The sequence below is a fragment of the Nerophis ophidion genome, linkage group LG22, assembly GCF_033978795.1.
Source record: "Nerophis ophidion isolate RoL-2023_Sa linkage group LG22, RoL_Noph_v1.0, whole genome shotgun sequence".
In the NCBI taxonomy this organism is placed as follows: domain Eukaryota; kingdom Metazoa; phylum Chordata; class Actinopteri; order Syngnathiformes; family Syngnathidae; genus Nerophis; species Nerophis ophidion.
Window position 1 is genome coordinate 7,229,185 of NC_084632.1, and position 19,024 is coordinate 7,248,208.

Below are 19,024 nucleotides of genomic sequence, written 5' to 3' on the forward strand. Positions count from 1 at the left end.
TTTACCCGTGTGTGTGTGTTCTAAGACCTTGTGTTTCCCAACAGAACTTTGGCTTGTTGTACAGCGTGGTGCGCAGAGTCACACAACCCAAAACCAAGACACACTAAAGTCACACCTTCCCAACACACAAACTTTATTTCTATTTTTATCGGGACGCAACCCCCCCCTCATCCTCTGCTGCACTCCTACGATGATGTCACATTGTGATGATGTCACTTTACGACGATGTCCCTGCTGCCCACTTTGGAAATCTCCACGCACTGATGTCACCCAAACATCAAACTTTTTTTTCCATGGCCTTTTTATACACACTTGAAATAACCGGTAAAAAAAAAATCCTACAAATATCCTGCATTTTTTTTTTTTTTCAATAATTGTGGACACGCCTCTTTCTGTACCTTCTTTGGCCACGCCCATTTTGTCATCTTCCAGCAAACTTTCTGTAGGTCAGAGTCCGACACCTTTTGACACAACCAGGAACAAGGTTGATGATTGTGTGTGTGTGTGTGTGTCCCTTTAAGACATTATTACATGAGTAACCACAACAATAGAATAAGTGAAGTTGCCATGGAAACAACCATCTCATTGGTTGTTGGCAAGACTCGATTGAAATATTCCATCAGCAAAATAACCCTTCAAATTTGGACTTGTCAACAAAAGTCCATTTCCTTGTCTAATCTTTGTGTGTAAGCGTAGATAATTAGTTGTAATCAGCGTCTGTGGCCATGATCCTTTGTGTAAAAACACCAAGGTCTTAAGGAAGGAAATGTTTGTTACTGCATGACGGGTTTAAAAAAAAAAAAAACGACACTTCCTGTTGACGCTTTTGACCAACTTTAAAGCCACAATGTCCATGACACTTAATTTATTAATCATTGATTGTTGGACTTTGCAAGAATAAAATTGTTTTCCATACTTGAGCATCTTTTTCCATTTAATCTGATTGTCACTTTGCAATAAAAAAAAACAACAACACTTTTTTTTCCCTTACTTGAACACTTTTTTATTGAGGGGATAAAATGTTCTATAAAAGAGCAAGTGGTTGAATTGTGGGCAATTACAAGGATTCAAATACTATTGTTCATCCAAAAAAGGTCTAAAAACTCCCCAAGTCACCCGTCCCTCGTCCAGTATTGATCAAGCTAATAATGTACATTAAAAATGCTAATAAATTACAGTGCAATTTTTAATTTTTATTTGAAAGAAATCCTTTTGCAGGTTTTGGGAGAAGCCTCGTGTTCATGCAGCCTTCCTGCCTGCTGATTAAATGACAAACATTTTGGCACAATCAAACTCATTAATGTTCCACCACGAAAGAAAAGAATAAAACCCAAATTAATTGTTTGCTTCCCTCGTATAAGAGAACGTCCCTCATGTCCTCACCAATGCGGATATTTCAAAATAAATGCACAAAACATCTGGTTTATAAAATCAATGATGTGGATGTTATCTTCAGTTTTGTAAAGACACTATTCTCACATTCATGCATTCACACACATTTTGGGAAGCAGCATGATGTCATCTCACGCCACATAACTGTGGTGCGTTCAAGGAGCCCTGATTAAAGCAGAGAAACTCCACTTCTCACGATTAAAACTCACATTCTGGCTCTTTATATTACATTTGTCGGCACTATTATTGCAACAAATGATTTAGGAGGGGTTTAAGCAGGGGTGTCGAACATACGGCCCCTCGGGCGGGATCAGGTCCGTGAACAGGTTTCATCCGAGTTGTAAGTATGGAAAATGAGGCAAAATGTTTGAATGAATGAAACTGCTGTTCTAAACGTGTCCACTAGATGTCACAATAGCAATTCTTTGTAGATGATGCTACATATGGAATACAAATAAATCACGTTAGACCAGGGGTCACCAACGCGGTGCCTGCGGGCCCCAGGTGGCCCGTAAGGACCAGATGAGTCGCCTGCTGGCCTGTTCTAAAAATAGCTCAAATAGCAGCACTTACCAGTGAGCTGCCTCTATTTTTTAAATTGTATTTATTTACTAGCAAGCTGGTCTCGCTTTGCTCGACATTTTTAATTCTAAGAGAGACAAAACTCAAATAGAATTTGAAAATCCAAGAAAATATTTTAAAGACTTGGTCTTCACTTGTTTAAATAAATTCATTTTTTTTTTTTTACTTTGCTTCTTATAACTTTCAGAAAGACAATTTTAGAGAAAAAAATACAACCTTAAAATTGATTTTAGGATTTTTAAACACATATACCTTCTTACTTTTTCAATTCTTTTCTGACAATTTTTTTTTTATTGTAAAGAATAATAAATACATTTTAATTTAATTCTGTTTTTTTGACAAAGAATATTTGTGAAATCTTTCTTCAAACTTATGATTAAAATTCAAAAAAATTATTCTGGCAAATCTAGAAAATCTTTGGAATCAAAGTCTTTTGAATTTCTTTTAACATTTTTGTTCTGGAAAATCTAGTAAAAATAATGATTTGTCTTTGTTAGAAATATAGCTTGGTCCAATTTGTTATATATTCTAACAAAATGCAGATTGGATTTAAAATATGTCATCAAAATTCTAAAATGAATCTTAAGGAAAAATTACTAATAATGATCCATAAATTCTTTTTTTTAGTTTTTTCAAAAAGATTCGAGTTAGCTAGTTTTTCTCTTCTTTTTTTTGGTTGAATTTTGTATTTTAAAGAGTCGAAATTGAAGATAAACTATGTTTCAAAATGTAATTTTCAATTTTTTCCTGTTTTCTCTTCTTTTAAACCATTCAATTAAGTGTTTTTTTCATAATTTATTCTCTACAAAAAACCTGTTAAAGGAAAAAAAATGTATGACGGAATGACCGACAGAAATACCCATTTTTGTATACGTATAGATTTATTTATTAAAGGTAAATTGAGCAAATTGGCTATTTCTGTCAATGTATTTAAGTGTGTATCAAACTGGTAGCCTTTTTCTTGCTTTCAAAAAGGTTGGTGACCCCTGTGTTAGTGCAACAGTCGAAGAAAATAAGCAAACTACACAAATAACATCCATTTTTGTATTTTTGATGGATTGAAAATTAACACCAGTGAGTCGACTGAACTTTATCACATAATTGTTTCAGAAAATATAAATATCGACCAATAAAGATGGAATACTATCAACCGCAACATGTAAGTGTAAAAAAAACAACATTATGACTTGTACTTTTTCGGAATGTGTTTGTTGTATTTTTTAAACACATAATCTGAAAGGTGTCTTTATTTTTTAATTATCGTGCCAGGATTTCACTGGTTCGGTACACTTTGGAGTAGATTTTTCTCCATGTTGCCCCCCATCTAAAATGAGTTTGACACCCCTGGGTTTAAGGGATTAAAAAGGCCTAATGACGCCACTGGTTTGAAGGCTTGATATAAGTGAAGTGAATTATATTTATATAGCACTTTTCTCTAGTGACTCAAAGCGCTTTACATAGTGACACCCAATATCTAAGTTACATTTAAACCAGTGTGGGTGGCACTGGGAGCAGGTGGGTAAAGTGTCTTGCCCAAGGACACAACGGCAGTGACTAGGATGGCGGAAGCGGGAATCGAACCTCCAACCCTCAAGTTGCTGGAACGGCCACTCTACCAACCGAGCTAATAAGACATTATACTACCCAGGATGTCCTTGTTGTTTGTGCAGCCCTTTGAGACACTAGTGATTTAGGGCTATATAAATAATCATTGATTGATTGATCATTGATGGAACAAGAACTTGAAACATGTTCATATTGTGGGCTTTCTGATCAAGACGTGCACCATCTGTCGGTTATTAAGTTGGCTGCACTCAACACTTAAATATAATATGATTGTTTTGGTTTAGATAACGAGATATTGCAATACCAGTTGTTGTTGCCAGAATTAAGAACCCTTCATAATGTGCATGTTCTAACCTCAACGTGGAAGCAGATCCAATCAAAACAATCTCCAGGTTGGTTGATCCCGTATCTATTAAGTAAAATAAAAAAGTTTGTTTTTTTACAAGCTCCATGTTTTAAAAGCTAGTTTCAACCATTTTTGTGTGCATGTAAACACTGTGTGATGTTCTGTTTAAGGCAGGGGTGTCCAAACTTTTTCCACAGAGGGCCGCACACGGAAAAATTTAAGCATTGATATTAATTTTCATTTTCAAACCATAACAAAATAAATAGATGTTTTTTAAAATCCTTATCCTGGGGAGCATAGAGGGTCTCTGTCACTAAAATGTTAAAAATAAGTCAAATTATTATTTTTTTTTTATTATTTAATGCTTACAGTAAATCTCTATATCAACTGATATAAAGTAAAACAAATAAGGTTTTATGCTTAATCTGTCAAAGACAAGACAACATAGTTTTTATAGTAAAACTGAAATATGCAGTATTTAGATAGATAGATAGTACTTTTGTGATTCTTTCAGGAGAGTTCCTTTATTTAGCAATTAAAGTCCTTAAAGATCAATAATGCAGGACACCATTGATTTTAATGATTTAATATTTTTGAGTAATCACAATGAAAATTTAAATAAAATCCTACTAAATATATCTGAGACCCGAAAGGTTCCCCACTCATAAAGTGATGCATTTTTATTACTTTTTTTGTACTTTTAACACTTAAATTTCAAGATCAACTTCCCATATATCTGTCGATTTTAAGTTTGAACTATTATTTGGTTTGTTTTATGCTCTTTTGTCAAAACTTTGATGTTTTTATATGGCAACCCCACAACATATGCAATATTTTTCCACATAAAACATTTTAAAGTGATCATTTTAAAGTAAGAATTCATTATAATATAGATTTTTTTGGTCCTTTTTTTTATTGAGCAATGGAAAAAAAACAAAATAAAGACAAAAGGAAAAAATAAAACTGCCTGCATGGCATCTTTGTGTCAACATTGCCACTTTAGATTTCACCTCTTTCCACTTTTTTTAAATGGTCTTTTTACATTTTTGCAATATTATCAATTTTGCAATTTTTGCAGAATGTGTGGCGGGCCGCACTTAGGACACCCCTGGGTTAAAGGCCTACTGAAACCCACTACTAGCGACCACGCAGTCTGATAGTTTATATATGTTGGCCGGGATCTTCAGCTCTCACTGGATCGGTTCGCAGCCGAGTGTGAAGCGACCGGACTGAGAATCAGCACCTCCAAGTCAGAGTCCATGGTTCTCGACCGGAAAAGGGTGGAGTGCCATCTCCGGGTTGGGGAGGAGACCCTGCCCCACGTGGAGGAGTTCAAGTACCTCGGAGTCTTGTTCACGAGTGGATGGTGAGATCGACAGGCGGATCGGTGCGACATCTTCAGTAATGCAGACGCTGTATCGATCCGTTGTGGTGAAGAAGGAGCTGAGCCGGAAGGCAAAGCTCTCAATTTACCAATCGATCTACGTTCCCATCCTCACCTATGGTCATGAGCTTTGGGTTTTGACCGAAAGGACAAGATCACGGGTACAAGCGGCCAAAACGAGTTTCCTCCGCCGTGTGGCGGGGCTCTCCCTTAGAGATAGGGTGAGAAGCTCTGTCATCCGGGAGGAACTCAAAGTAAAGCCGCTGCTCCTTCACATGGAGAGGAGCCAGATGAGGTGGTTCAGGTATCTGGTCAGGATGCCACCCGAACGCCTCCCTAGGGCATGTCCAAACAGTAGGAGGCCACGGGGAAGACCCAGGACACGTTGGGAAGACTATGTCTCCCAGCTGGCCTGGGAACACCTCGGGATCCCCCGGGAGGAGCTGGACCAAGTGGCTGGGGAGAGGGAAGTCTGGGCTTCCCTGCTTAGGCTGCTGCCCCCGCGACCCGACCTCTGATAAGCGGAAGAAGATGGATGGATCTCACGGTTTGTTGATTTAACACTAGATTGATTCCTCGAAAAGTTTACATGTGTTTTTTGTTCAATCCCAGAAAGACTGCGACTTAAAGTTTAATCCTGGCTTTGTAGATCAACTGAGACCACGTCTAAACTCATTGTGTCTTTGAAACTGCACCAATTTCTTCAGAATTTTCAACAAAGTGTTTTTTCCAGAGGATTATCTGGGATTTGTACGTTTTCACAATGTGCTTCTATTTTTGGCCAAAAGCAAACAACCTGGAGTTGTCTTTATTTTGAAGTTATCATGCCAGGATTTTACCATTCCGGCCCACTTCAAACATTGTTATTTTGCACCCTTACTCCCCGATAATATCTTAGTGTGGGTTTTAAGAATAGACGATAGTATCTTGTGTACTCGGATAATCAACTTTTACCTTGAAAATAATTTTTGGTCTTGAAAATCAACTTTTACCAAAGCGAGATGCCTCGTTGTCGTCCTTTTTTCCATAATAATAACATTAATAATAATAATAATAATAATAGATGGATAAAACTATTTTCTATACACCCAAAAGGCTTGGGAGTATCACAACCAATAAAGGCAGCACATGTACCAAACCCGTGAAATAAGGAGTTCTACCAACGGGTTCTAGGATTACTGCCAAGACAGGCGCCAACTAAGGTAGAAAATAGTGAGAAAACTTAAACCTTTTGAATAGTTTTACCTCCGATTCTCACGGTTTGTTGAGTTAACACTGGATTGATACCTCGAAAAGTTTACATGTTGTGTTTTTTGTTCAATCCCAGAAAGACTGCGATTTAAAGTTTAATCCTGGCTTTGTAGATCAACTGAGACCACGTCTAAACTCATTGTGTCTTTGAAACTGCACCAATTTCCTCAGAATTTTCAACAAACAAAGTGTTTTTTCCAGAGGATTATTTGGGATTCGTACGTTTTCACAATCCATCCATCCATTTCCTACCGCATATTCTCTTTCGGGGTCGCCGGCGTCTATCTCAGCTACAATCAGGCTGAAGGTGGCGTACACCCTGGACAAGTCGCCACCTCATATGTGCTTGTTCTATTTTTGGCCAAAGTAAACAACCTGGAGTTGTCTTTATTTTGAAGTTATCATGCCGAGATTTTACCATTCCGGCCCACTTGGGAAGGGATTTTCCTCCAAATGAGTTTGACACCCCTGCCGTGTGCAGAATATGCCTTGAGCTCCTATTTTGAAGGCGCTAAGAGCGGAAGTGGTGACACTGTGGTAAAGTGGAGTTTTTAAAACATCCATCCATTTACTACCGCTTATCCCGTTCGGGGTTGCTGGAGCCTATCTCAGCTGCATTCGGGTGGAAGGCGGCGCACACCCTGGACAAGTCGCCATCTCATCACAGGGCCGGGGAAAGTGGTCCTCGGGTAAAACTGGGGCATCCGTGTTAGTTATTTTGTAGTTTTATACAATACAGGCGACATATATAAACCCTCAGTTACAATAGTTAAAGTATTTGTGATGTATGATAATAATAATTTGACGTCTTTGCTTAATTAATCGCCATTATTTTCAAATTAGCAGCTAAACTCCTTTGATGTTTGCCAACACCGAATATAAGACGACCACGCAAGATTTGACTTATAACTTGTAATGTTCAATTTTGTAAAATATGACACATTTTATTTGGTGTTTTTTTTCTTATAATCTTAGTTTTGTGTAATTTCTGAAGAAGCCAATTTGTGTATTATTTAATAAAATTTTATTTTTATAATATACCCTAAGTAAAAAAAAAAACATTAAAAAACAGGGCTTGATCTAGGAGTTAAACTATAAAAGCAAAACGATAAAATTAATGATAACATGTTAGAGGTTTTCTTCCTGTCACTCACACACCGGCAGAGAAAGTGTCTCAGGAGGAGGAGCTGTGATGCTAATTTGAAGATGCTGGTCAACGGAATTGAGTCACAGCGACAAAGTATGATTTTTTAAATTTATTTTTTTGAAAAAAGAAACGCTCATGTCTGATATCAGGCGGATACAAAATATTTCATTGTCTTTTTAGAAAATGTGTAATTTTTGCAAGTTTTCTTTCTACTTAATGTTTTGTGGTTTTGAAGCATAGAAGATCCAGAAAGAGTCCCGTAGCTGAGAGTACTTCCATTAGTACACTTTCACATGTGCACTGAGTAAGTACACTTGTGTACTTTGTGTTGTAAGTGCAGTAGAGGAGGGGCTAATTAATCTAATGGTAGTTTCCGTATCAGACAGATACCAGCTGAATGAGATCGTTGTAGGTATCTTCTTTGATATATATACATATTTTTTTAACAACAGTAGTTCATAATTTGAGTATTAAATTGAAATATTTTGCACTAGATTTTATATTAATTTGTTTCAGCAACATTTTGTTGATAGTGTCGTATTAAAGTTTGTTAAATTTAATTGCAATTATAATCATGTTCATTTACCGTATTTCCTTGAATTACTGCCGGGTCAAACTCGTGACGTCACAATCTACTAATAAAAGTATCAATCAATCAATCAAACACTTCCCCTTTCGTCATTTTCAAAATGGAGGAGGCTGATTTCAATACCGGTAATTTGAAATTGCATAAAAGGAAGAAGATTAAAACCTATTCAGTAGGATTTAAGGTCCAAGCTTACATCACACTCAAATTTTTACTGCATGCCTTTGGTAAGTGCCGGCGTGAGAAGAGGTTTTAAATTAATTACCGCATGTCTTTGGTAAGCGCAGGAGTGGCGGCATGGCGTAGTGGGTAGAGCGGCCGTGCCAGAAACCTGAGGGTTGCAGGTTCGCTTCCCACCTATTAACATCCAAATCGCTGCCGTTGTGTCCTTGGGCAGGATACTTCACCCTTTGCCTCCGGTGCCGCTCACACTGGTGAATGAATGACAGGTGGTGGTCAGAGGGGCCGTAGGCGCAAACTGGCAGCCACGCTTCCGTCAGTCTACCCCTGGGCAGCTCTGGCTACTGATGTAGCTTACCACCACCAGGTGTGAATGAATGATGGGTTCCCACTTCACTGTGAGCGCTTTGAGTATCTAACAATAGAAAAGCGCGATATAAATCTAATCCATTACTATTATTATTAAGAGGTTTTAAACTAATTAGTGCATGCTTGCTTTTACCGCATGCCTTTGGTAAGCGCCGGAGTGAGAAGAGGTTTTAAATTAATTAGCGCCCCGGCGGCAATTCAAGGAAATACGGTAAGTGTAAATGAAAAATGTCAAGTACAAATTATTGGTATCCTTATCGGTTATACACGTCCTGTTATCGGGTCAATACCAAACCTTTCAGTATCGCCCCCACATCTCAGCCGTTCTGTCTTTACGCCTTTAACTCAATATTTACCTTTTTCTTCTTCTTTACTTTTTAATTGTAAATTGCGAGCATTGTTAGCCCCTCCCCTTTTGGCTTACTTTTGAATGTGGGAATTATCAATACTGGTCAACTACACCATTTAGGGCTCTTTTGAGTGCACTACATGTTTCCATTAAGCACTCGCAAGTAGGGAAGTAGGAGAAACAACCAATGGGTTTGCTTCAAGAACGTGACGTCACACAAACCAGACAAGGAAGAAATGAATCATTCCTTCGTCTTTACATTTAAAACCACCATTAAAACGGATAACTATACATGTTTTGTCATCAGTCGTTTACGAAAGTAACACAATGAATGGATACCCGGCGTAGAAATGTAAATTTTTTCCAAACTTATTGGATACGCCAGGTTCAGCCAGAAGTAGTTTCACCGAGGAAAACTGGGAGGATCAAGACATTCATCAAAGGGGAACATTATCACAATTTCCAAAGGGTTAAAAACAATAAAAATCAGTTTCCAGTGGCTTGTTGTATTATTTAAGTTTTTTTCGAAATTTTACCGGTCTCGGAATATCCCTAAATAAAGCTTTAAAGTGCCTGCGAAGACACTGGCCATTTCCCTGTGACTTCACACAGTGCTGCCAATGTAAACAAACAATGGGAATACCACAACAAGATATAGCGACATTAGCTCGGATTCAAACTCGGATTTTAGCAATTCAACAGATTATATTGAAACGGATGGTTGGAGTATGAAAGTATTGAAGAAGAAACTGAAGCTATTGACGTTATTCATAGCCATAGCATGGCCGAATAGCTGCGTTAGCATCGCCGGTAAAATGTGCGGACCAAACGTTTAGGACTTAAGCATCTTTTGACACTGGAGCAACTTAAATCCGTCGATTTTTTCGCATTAAATGTGGGTGGAAGGAAACGTAATATAGTTGCAAATGCATCTACAGGTTATCCATACATCTCTGTGCCATGTCTGCTTTAGCACCGCCGTTAAATAGCATGTTAGCATTGATTAGCATAGCATGTTAGCATCGATTAGCATAGCATTTTAGCATCGATTAGCTGGCAGTCAACATCAACAAAACTCACCTTTGTGATTTCGTTGACTATAATGTGAGTGGAAGGAAACGTAATATAGTTGTAAATGCATCTACAGGTTATCCATACATCTCTGTACCATGTCTGCTTTGGCACCACCGGTAAATAGCATGTTAGCATCGATTAGCATGGCATTTTAGCATCGATTAGCTGGCAGTCAATATCAACAAAACTCACCTTTGTGATTTCGTTGACTTTATCGTTGCAAATGCATCTGCAGGTTATCCATACATCTCTGTGCCATGTCTGCTTTAGCACCGCCGGTAAAATGTGGAGACACTCTGGCACATTCAATGGGGGTCTGGCGGCAGACACTTTGGCATCTTCGGTGCAACTTGAATCCCTCCCTGTTAGTGTTGTTACACCCTCCGACAACACACCCACGAGGCATGATGTCTCCAAGGTTCCAAACAATAGTCGAAAAACGGAAAATAACAGAGCTGAGACCTGGTGTTGTAATGTGTTGAAAAAGAAAATGGCGGCTGTATTACCTCGGCGACGTCACATTCTGACGTCATCGCCTCCAGCGCGGTAAACAGAAGGGCGTTTAATTCGCCAAAATTCACCCATTTAGAGTTCGGAAATCGGTTAAAAAATATATGGTCTTTTTTCTGCACCATCAAGGTATATATTGACGCTTACATAGGTCTGGTGATAATGTTCCCCTTTAAGGATACGCACAATGGCAACTTTGGAGACTTTTGCTAAAATTAGTATACGTTTAAGCAGCCAAACGCCAAAATAAACGCCTCAGGCATGTGGGTCTGAAAAAAATATCTATACAAACTACTTCCGGGTGAACTCAACCATCAACAAATTTGCTATTAATAAATATATACCGTATTTCCTTGAATTGCCGCAGTGCATATAGTAGCGCCTGCCTTGAATTACTGCCTGGTCTAACTCGTGACGTCACAATCTACTTATAAAAGTACCAATCAATCAATCAAACACTTCGCCTGTCGTCATCAAAATGGATGAGGCTGATTTCAATACCAGTAATTTGAAATCGCATAAAGGGAAGAAGATTAAGAGCTATTCAGTAGGATTTAAGGTCCAAGCGATTGAATATGCTAAAAAGAACAGTAAGCAGCTATGTTTTATTAATATACCTTGGGAGCAAACAGTCCGACAGATAGGCAGGGCACGCTAGATGGCGGCAAGGAGACGGCGAGCGAGCGGAGACGAGGAGCGGAAGAGCGACCTGAACTGAGGTTTTATTGAAAAATAAACAAAGTCAAAATGCTCAAGCCATGTCCTTCCTTGGTGGTCCTGGGAACCCGCAAGACGACGGCTTGAGACCGTCACAATACCGTAGCTGCGTGTGTCAAATATGAGTCATTAAACGACTCCCGCCTCCTGGTGGTAGAGAACGCTAGTGATCCTTCTTGCGACTACTCGGCTGCAGAAGAAGGATTTAAGGCAGGGGTCGGGAACCTTTTTGGCTGAGAGAGCCATACAAGCCAAATATTTAAAAAAATATTTCTGTGAGAGCCATACAACTTTTATTTTATTTTTTTAACACTGAATACCACTATATGCGTGCATTTTTAATAAAGACCAACATTTTTTGAGTATAATAAGTCTCTTATTCTTTTTAATAACATTGTTATTCTGAGGCTAGCCAAAAATAAATATAATACTTCTTACCATTAATGCGACTTCTTGAACAGGTGCGGTAGAAACCGGATGGCTGAAGGGAAAATGCATGAGAATGTTTTATATTTTGAACGTTATTTTTGACACTGTGATTACCAGCGGATTTATTTATTCATTACTTATTGTGTTAAGCAATGTCAGCTAAAATTGATCTGGGAGCCAGGTGCAGTCATCAAAAGAGCCACATCTGGCTCTAGAGCCATATGTTCCCTACCCCTGATTTATGGTCCAAGCTCACATCACACTCATTTTTTACTGCATGCCTTTGGTAAGTGCCGGAGTGAGAAGAGGTTTTAAAATAATTAACGCATGCTTACTTTTACCGCATGCCTTTGGTAAGCGCAGGAGTGAGAAGAGGTTTTTTAATTAATTAGCGCCCCGGCGGCAATTCAAGGAAATACGGTACTTTTATTTGGTAGCTCAATTAAATAAATAAATGATAAATTATTAACAACTATGGCGATGTTCGTTTTTTAGTGTCTGATGTTCTAGTGTTGGTTTCAAATGGGAAAACATTTTTTTTTTTTAAATACGGTTTGAGATGATACAGATCCGCTCTTCCTTGTCCTGTTTGAAATCCGATCATACAAACAACTAATAACAATTAAAACAGTGTGCTCAGAGAAAGGACAAAACAGCAGCAGTTCAGATAGAAATCAAACAATAACCTGAAATAAAACAAGTGCTGACATGTGTTGGAATGAAGAGTGACAAAAATAATAATAATCAAAACAAAAAGTCACTTCCGTCCGTGGCCCATTTCCGGCACTACAAACATGCTGCTTTTCAAAACAAGAGCCCGAAGTTGATCGAGAAAGTAGATGGAGGGCCTTTTTTTTTTAGTGTGCAAAAACGCATGCATCCATCCTTCACAGGAAGTGCCTGTGCGCTCTTTTCAAAATAAAACCATGGCATAAAAATCCATAGCATGTTCGTCAAATCTTTCCAGTGTCGTGCTTTCCTCGATAATCTCGAGTATCATCGCCGATTCACACTTTTTATGGGCCTTCTTTTTTTCCTTTCCGTTAAAGATTTTTCAAAACAATCGATCACTTCCTGCCTTTTGCTGTCATTAAAGCAGCTTGTCGGTCGGCCTTCATGTCAGTGCAACAGACACAAACACACCTTGAAAATTAAGGTGAAGCGTTGTTAAAAAACAAGTCGCACACACGCTAATGTTGCTAATGGACGCATGAGGCGTGTGTGATGAGAATAAAATCAATAGGGACATGAAGGATGGATGAGGAAGAGAGAAAAAAACATGTCACTAGAGGCATCTCCGGGTCATGTGACACCTTCACAGTCCATTCCTGACTTGTACTAAAATGCAAAATAAGCAACGAGAAGAGAAAACATTCACAGTGCTCTAATAATAATAATAATAAAAAAATAACGACAACAAGCTCATCATGAAATACTGTTTTGTGTGTGTGTGTTCTTCCTGATCCTTCTCTCCCTCCGTACTCGCGGCCTCCTGCCAGGCGGGGGCGACGGAGAGCTCCCTCATAGATGCTTCTCCTTGGCGATGCCGTTCTGGGCGCGCTTCCTGGCGACAGAGAGCACAAGCACGAGTAAGACGAAGTGCAGGGGGGCGGTCCCCACATGACGCCAGTTCCGATGGACATCGAACGGCGGTGAGTTGTTGGCTTCTTCCTGAGCAGAGGTGAGAGGTCGCGGCGCTAATCGTCAGAAGATAAGGCGGACACGTGGGGGTCACGGGTGACATGACGGATGCAAGACTTTAGATAGAGGAACTTTCTTGTTGTTTTACTGTTTGCTCAGCTATCACTTTCCTGATTGAGCGCGGGCCTATCAGAGGCGAGAGGCGGGGCTACACCCCCGAATGGTCACCGGCCAATCACAGACAGCGGTGCCTCACTTTTCATGTTATTCGCTTTTTACCAAAAGTGTTCTTATATCGACCACACTTTAAATGTGCATTAAAGGCCTACAGAAACCCACTACTAGCGACCACGCAGTCTGATAGTTTTTATATATCAATGATGAAATATTAACATTGCAACACATGCCAATACGGCCTTTTTAGTTTACTAAATTACAATTTTAAATTTCCCGCGGAGTTTCTTGTTGAAAACGTCGCGGAATGATGACGCGTGTTTGTGACGTTATTGGTTGGAGGGGACATACTAGCTCAGCACCACTTAAGGCGAAAAGTCGTCACTTTTTATCGCATAATTACACAGTAATTTGGATATCTGTGTTGCTGAATCTTTTGCAATTTGTTCAATTAATAATGGAGACGTCAAAGAAGAATGCTGTTGGTGGAAAGAGGTGGATTGCAGCTGTCTTTAGCAACCAAAACACAGCCGGTGTTTCTTTGTTTGTTGTGAAGCTTTAACACAGAGCGGTCAAGCGAACATGTTTCTCTACGTCAGGGGTCACCAACTTTTTTGAAAGCAAGAGCTACTTCTTGGGTACTGATTAATGCGAAGGGCTACCAATTTGATACACACTTAAATAAATTGCCAGAAATAGCCAATTTGCTCAATTTACCTTTAATAAATACATCTATATATATATTACCATGAATTGATTAACGTGGACCCCGACTTAAACAAGTTGAAAAACTTATTGGGGTGTTACCATTTAGTGGTCAATTGTACGGAATATGTACTGAACTGTGCAATCTACTAATAAAAGTATCAATCAATCAATCAATAAATCAATTAAAAAAAATTGGTATTACAGTCTGTCATTCCATCGTACATTTTTTTCCCTTTACAGACGCTTTATTGTAAAAAATAAATGATGAAAAAAACACTTAATTGAACGGTTTAAAAGAGGAGAAAACAAGAAAAAAAATAAAAATAAAAATTTTAAACAGTTTATCTTCAATTTCGACTCTTTAAGATTCAAAATTCAACCGAAAAAAATGAAGAGAAAAACTACCTAATTCGAATATTTTTTTTTTAAATAAAAAAAAAGAATTTATGGAACATTAGTAGTAATTTTTCCTGATTAAGATTAATTTTAGAATTTTGATGACATGTTTTAAATAGGTTAAAATCCAATCTGCACTTTGTTAGAATATATAACAAATTGGACCAAGCTATATTTCTAACAGAGACTAATCATTATTTCTTTTAGATTTTCCAGAACAAAACTTTTAAAAGAAATTCAAAAGACTTTGAAATTAGATTTAAATTTGATTCTACGGATTTTCTAGATTTGCCAGAATAATTTTTTTGAATTTTTATCATAATAAGTTTGAAGAAATATTTCACAAATATTCTTCAGCAAAAAAACAGAAACTAAAAAGAAGAAATAAATTCAAATGTATTTATTATTCTTTACAATGAAAAAAAATACTTGAACATTGATTTAAATTGTCAGGAAAGAAAAGGAAGGAATTTAAAAGGTAAAAAGGTATGTGTGTTTAAAAATCCTAAAATCATTTTTAAGGTTGTATTTTTTCTCTAAAATTGTCTTTCTGAAAGTTATAAGAAGCAAAGCAAAAAAATAAATGGATTTATTTAAACAACTCTTTAAAAGTCTTTAAAATATTTTCTTGGATTTTCAAATTCTATTTGAGTTTTGTCTCTTGGAATTAAAAATGTCAAGCAAAGCGAGACCAGCTTGCTAGTAAATAAATAAAATAAAAAAAAAATAGAGGCAGCTCACTGGTAAGTGCTGCTATTTGAGCTATTTTTAGAACAGGCCAGCGGGCGACTCATCTGGTCCTTACGGTCTACCTGGTGCCCACGGGCACCGCGTTGGTGACCCCTGCTCTACGTCAACCAGCAAGTTTTTGGATGGGAAAATTGTGATATTAATTTGGCTCTTACCGGAGACATCAGTGGATTATGCGTCCTCCTGCAGTAGCTGTCAAAAAGGCAGCTGTGAGCTTGGCTCCTCGGCTTCTCTCTGAGACACTGCGTGTTCACCGCAGCCATCCGACTTTGAGGTATGTCTTTACAATCTCACTAAAACACTATTAAAACAATAAGCAGATAAGGGATCTTCCAGAATTATCCTAGTAAATGTGTCTAATTACATCTGAAACGCTCAGACTGCCGCCGTACAGGGATACGTGTTGTATCGTCACTCAAGTATTGTGATACTTAATGTACCGTGACTCACACTCAAGTATCGGGATACGTGTTGTATTGTAACACAAGTATCGTGATTCAGATTGAAGTATCGTGATACGTATTGTACCCTGACTCAGACTCAAGTACAGGGATATGTATTGTATCGTCACTCAAGTATCGTGATAAGTGTTATATCGTGATTCAGATTGAAGTATCGTGATATGTACTGTATGTTGAAGTCTTTGCCAACAGCAGTCGTAAATGGACTTGAAGGTGGTCTTGCTGACCATGTGTGCCCCCTAGTGGTGGAGGTCCTGAACAACCGCATTAAGCCTTCATGCCAGGATGAATTGGATTTTTAAAAAAGTACGATTTGTTTTTGTTAAACCTTTTCAAACACATCAACTGCAATACTTTATTTTCAGAGTAAAAGTGGATTGAAAATACAAGTGGTGGAAGGTGAGGAAAATAAATGTGTTTGACAGAAATATCGTTGGCGCTGACGTGAAAGGCGTCACTCACCCTTCGCCACATTGGTGATGTCCAGCATCATCATCATCATCATCGTCGTGGTTATTTCTGTCCGCCTTTCTGAGCAGGCCTGCTGCTGCCTTGCTGCCTTCCTCGTCCTCGTACTCGCGCACGTCGTTCACCTCCTTCATCTTCAGCACCTTCACCACGAATATGACGATGAACTGGAAGGGGACCATTCAAATCATCATTTTGGAACAAAGTGTGTGTGTGTTGTTGTATTTCTAGCCTTCTTGAGACATGAAGAAGGACAAGTATCTTCCATATGAGGAGGTGTGAAGATGGTCCCAATAACATTGCATCTAATAGACAATGTATCATTTGTGGTGATATCTATCAAAATGAGGGTGGTAACAAAAAGGAGGGATTTTTCACATTGACTGTGTGTCGCCTTTAAAAGTGCCCCCCCTCTGGTCAACATATGAAATAACAAGTGTGTGTAAAAAATGTGAAGTGCTCCACCTCTGGTCAACTTATGTAATAACAAGTGTGTGTACAGTTGTGATCAAAATTATTCAACCCCCACACAATTTTGGTGTTTTAGCAAGTTGGACATTTATTCCGTATTTTGTTTATAGTCATATCAAATAAAGATGTGTCAAACAGACAAATGCAACCTAAATTGTAACACTGTATTTGACAAAATACCAAAAAAGGAAATTTTTCTTAATATCTCATTAACAAAATTATTCAACCCCTTGAAGATCAAAACTCTTAAGAGCAGAATGTGAATAAGGTCTTTTCAATCAGATGTTGAAAACACCTGTAGATGTGATTAGAACCATAACGAGCAACAATTAAACTGATTGAAAAAGACTGTGACGCTCAGCTTCTTGTAGATGGTCAATGGTGTATTTGCAACGTGGTGAAGTCCAGGGAGTGGTCAAAGAAGTCAAGAGAGGAGGTCATTTCTCTTCACAAGAAAGGATATGGATATAAGAAAATAGCAAAGACATTACACATTCCAAGAGACACAGTTGGGAGCGTAATTCGCAAGTTTAAAGCTGAAGGCACAGTGGAAACACTACCTGGGCGTGGTAGAAAGAGGATGCTGTGTGCAACTGCTGTCCGGTATTTGAAGCGTACAGTGGTGAAAAACCCCCGGGTAACAGCTGAGGAACTACAACAGGACATTGCAGAGGGGGGAACGCAGGTTTCGTCCCAGACAGTAAGGCGCGCACTAAGAGATGAAGGCCTCCATGCCAGAACTCCCACTTCTGACTACCAGGCACAAGAAAATAGGCCCCCATATGCCAAAAATCATCTGGACAAACCCCAAAGGTTTTGGGAAACTGTTCTATGGAGTGATGAGACAAAACTGGAACTCTTTGGGGCTATGAAACAACGTTATGTCTGGAGGAGAAAAAATGAAGCTTACAAAGAGAAGAACACCTTGCCTACTGTTAAGCATGATGGGGGGTCAATCATGCTCTGGGGCTGTTTCTCTGCCTCAGGTACCGGGAATCTCCAGCACGTTCAAGGCATTATGAATTGTATTTCCTAGCAGGATATATTAGCTGCAAATGTCATGAAGTCAGTGACAAAGCTGAGGCTTGGGAGACGTTGGACCTTCCAACAAGACATCGATCCCAAGCATACCTCCAAATCAACATCAGAGTGGTTGCAGAAGAAGGGCTGGAAGACTCTGGAGTGGCCTTCACAGTCGCCAGACCTAAATCCTCTAGAAAACATGTGGTGGGACTTGAAGAAGGCAGTTGCAGCACACAAGCCCAAGAATATGAAAGAACTGGAGGCCTTTGCCCAAGAGGAATGGGCTAAAATACCAGTAGATGGTTGCAAGAAGCTTGTGTCCGCTTATGTATCACCTTTGAAGGATGTCATTACTGCCAAAGGGTGTTCTACTAAGTACTAAAGATGCATGGAACTAGGGGGTTGAATCATTTTGTCAATGAGACATTAAGAATAATGCCTTTTTTTGGTATTTTGTCAAATACAGTGTTACAATTTAAGTTGCATTCGTCTACTTGACACATCTTTATTTGATATGACTATAAACAAAATACGGAATACATGTCCAACTTGCTAAAACACCAAAATTGTGTGGGGGTTGAATAATTTTGATCACAGCTGTAAGAAATTGAAATGCGCCCTTTTGACCAAAATGTATTTTAAAAAAATTAAATACATATGTATGTAGAGACACACTGCAACAACTTGAAGTAAATCATGAAGATTAAATACAAATTACAAACAAAAACAAAAAATAAATTAACTAAAATCTCTTATTCTTTCTGTTTCTGTACTATTGCAATATATTCCAGTAAAATGATTACTTTTTAATGTAAAATGATTACTTTTTAATGTAAAATTATTATTTTTTTATGTAAAATGGTTACATTTGTCATATAAAATTCTGACGTTTATCACAATATTGCCATTTTTGTTTGGAGTAAAATTATGACTTTTGTCATCATTTTGCCAAGTAAAAATCAGATTATTATTATTATAATGTTGCCAAAATTGAACGTTTTCTTATAAAATTATGACTTTTTTCATCATTTTCCAAGTAAAATTCCGATT

At 38.2% G+C, this 19,024-nt stretch overlaps 2 protein-coding genes across 6 annotated transcripts in view; one reads left to right on the top strand and one right to left on the bottom strand.

Annotated features, from left to right (window-relative positions):
* The window catches only part of ncln (nicalin), a 25,656-nt gene extending 24,741 nt beyond the window's left edge, over nt 1-915 (top strand). For all 3 annotated transcript variants that reach the window (XM_061883155.1, XM_061883156.1, XM_061883154.1), the window contains exon 15: nt 45-915. In XM_061883155.1, the coding sequence (XP_061739139.1) occupies nt 45-107 (63 nt within the window). In that variant the 3' untranslated portion in view covers nt 108-915. The remainder of the gene's footprint in view (nt 1-44) is intronic.
* The window catches only part of cers1 (ceramide synthase 1), a 101,765-nt gene continuing 83,510 nt past the window's right edge, over nt 770-19,024 (bottom strand). For 2 of the 3 annotated variants that reach the window (XM_061883158.1, XM_061883157.1), the window contains 2 exons: nt 16,475-16,647; nt 770-13,446 (listed from right to left, as the gene is read on the bottom strand). In XM_061883158.1, the coding sequence (XP_061739142.1) occupies nt 13,404-13,446; nt 16,475-16,647 (216 nt within the window). In that variant the 3' untranslated portion in view covers nt 770-13,403. The remainder of the gene's footprint in view (nt 13,447-16,474; nt 16,648-19,024) is intronic. The other variant, XR_009803650.1, reaches the window with a different exon arrangement.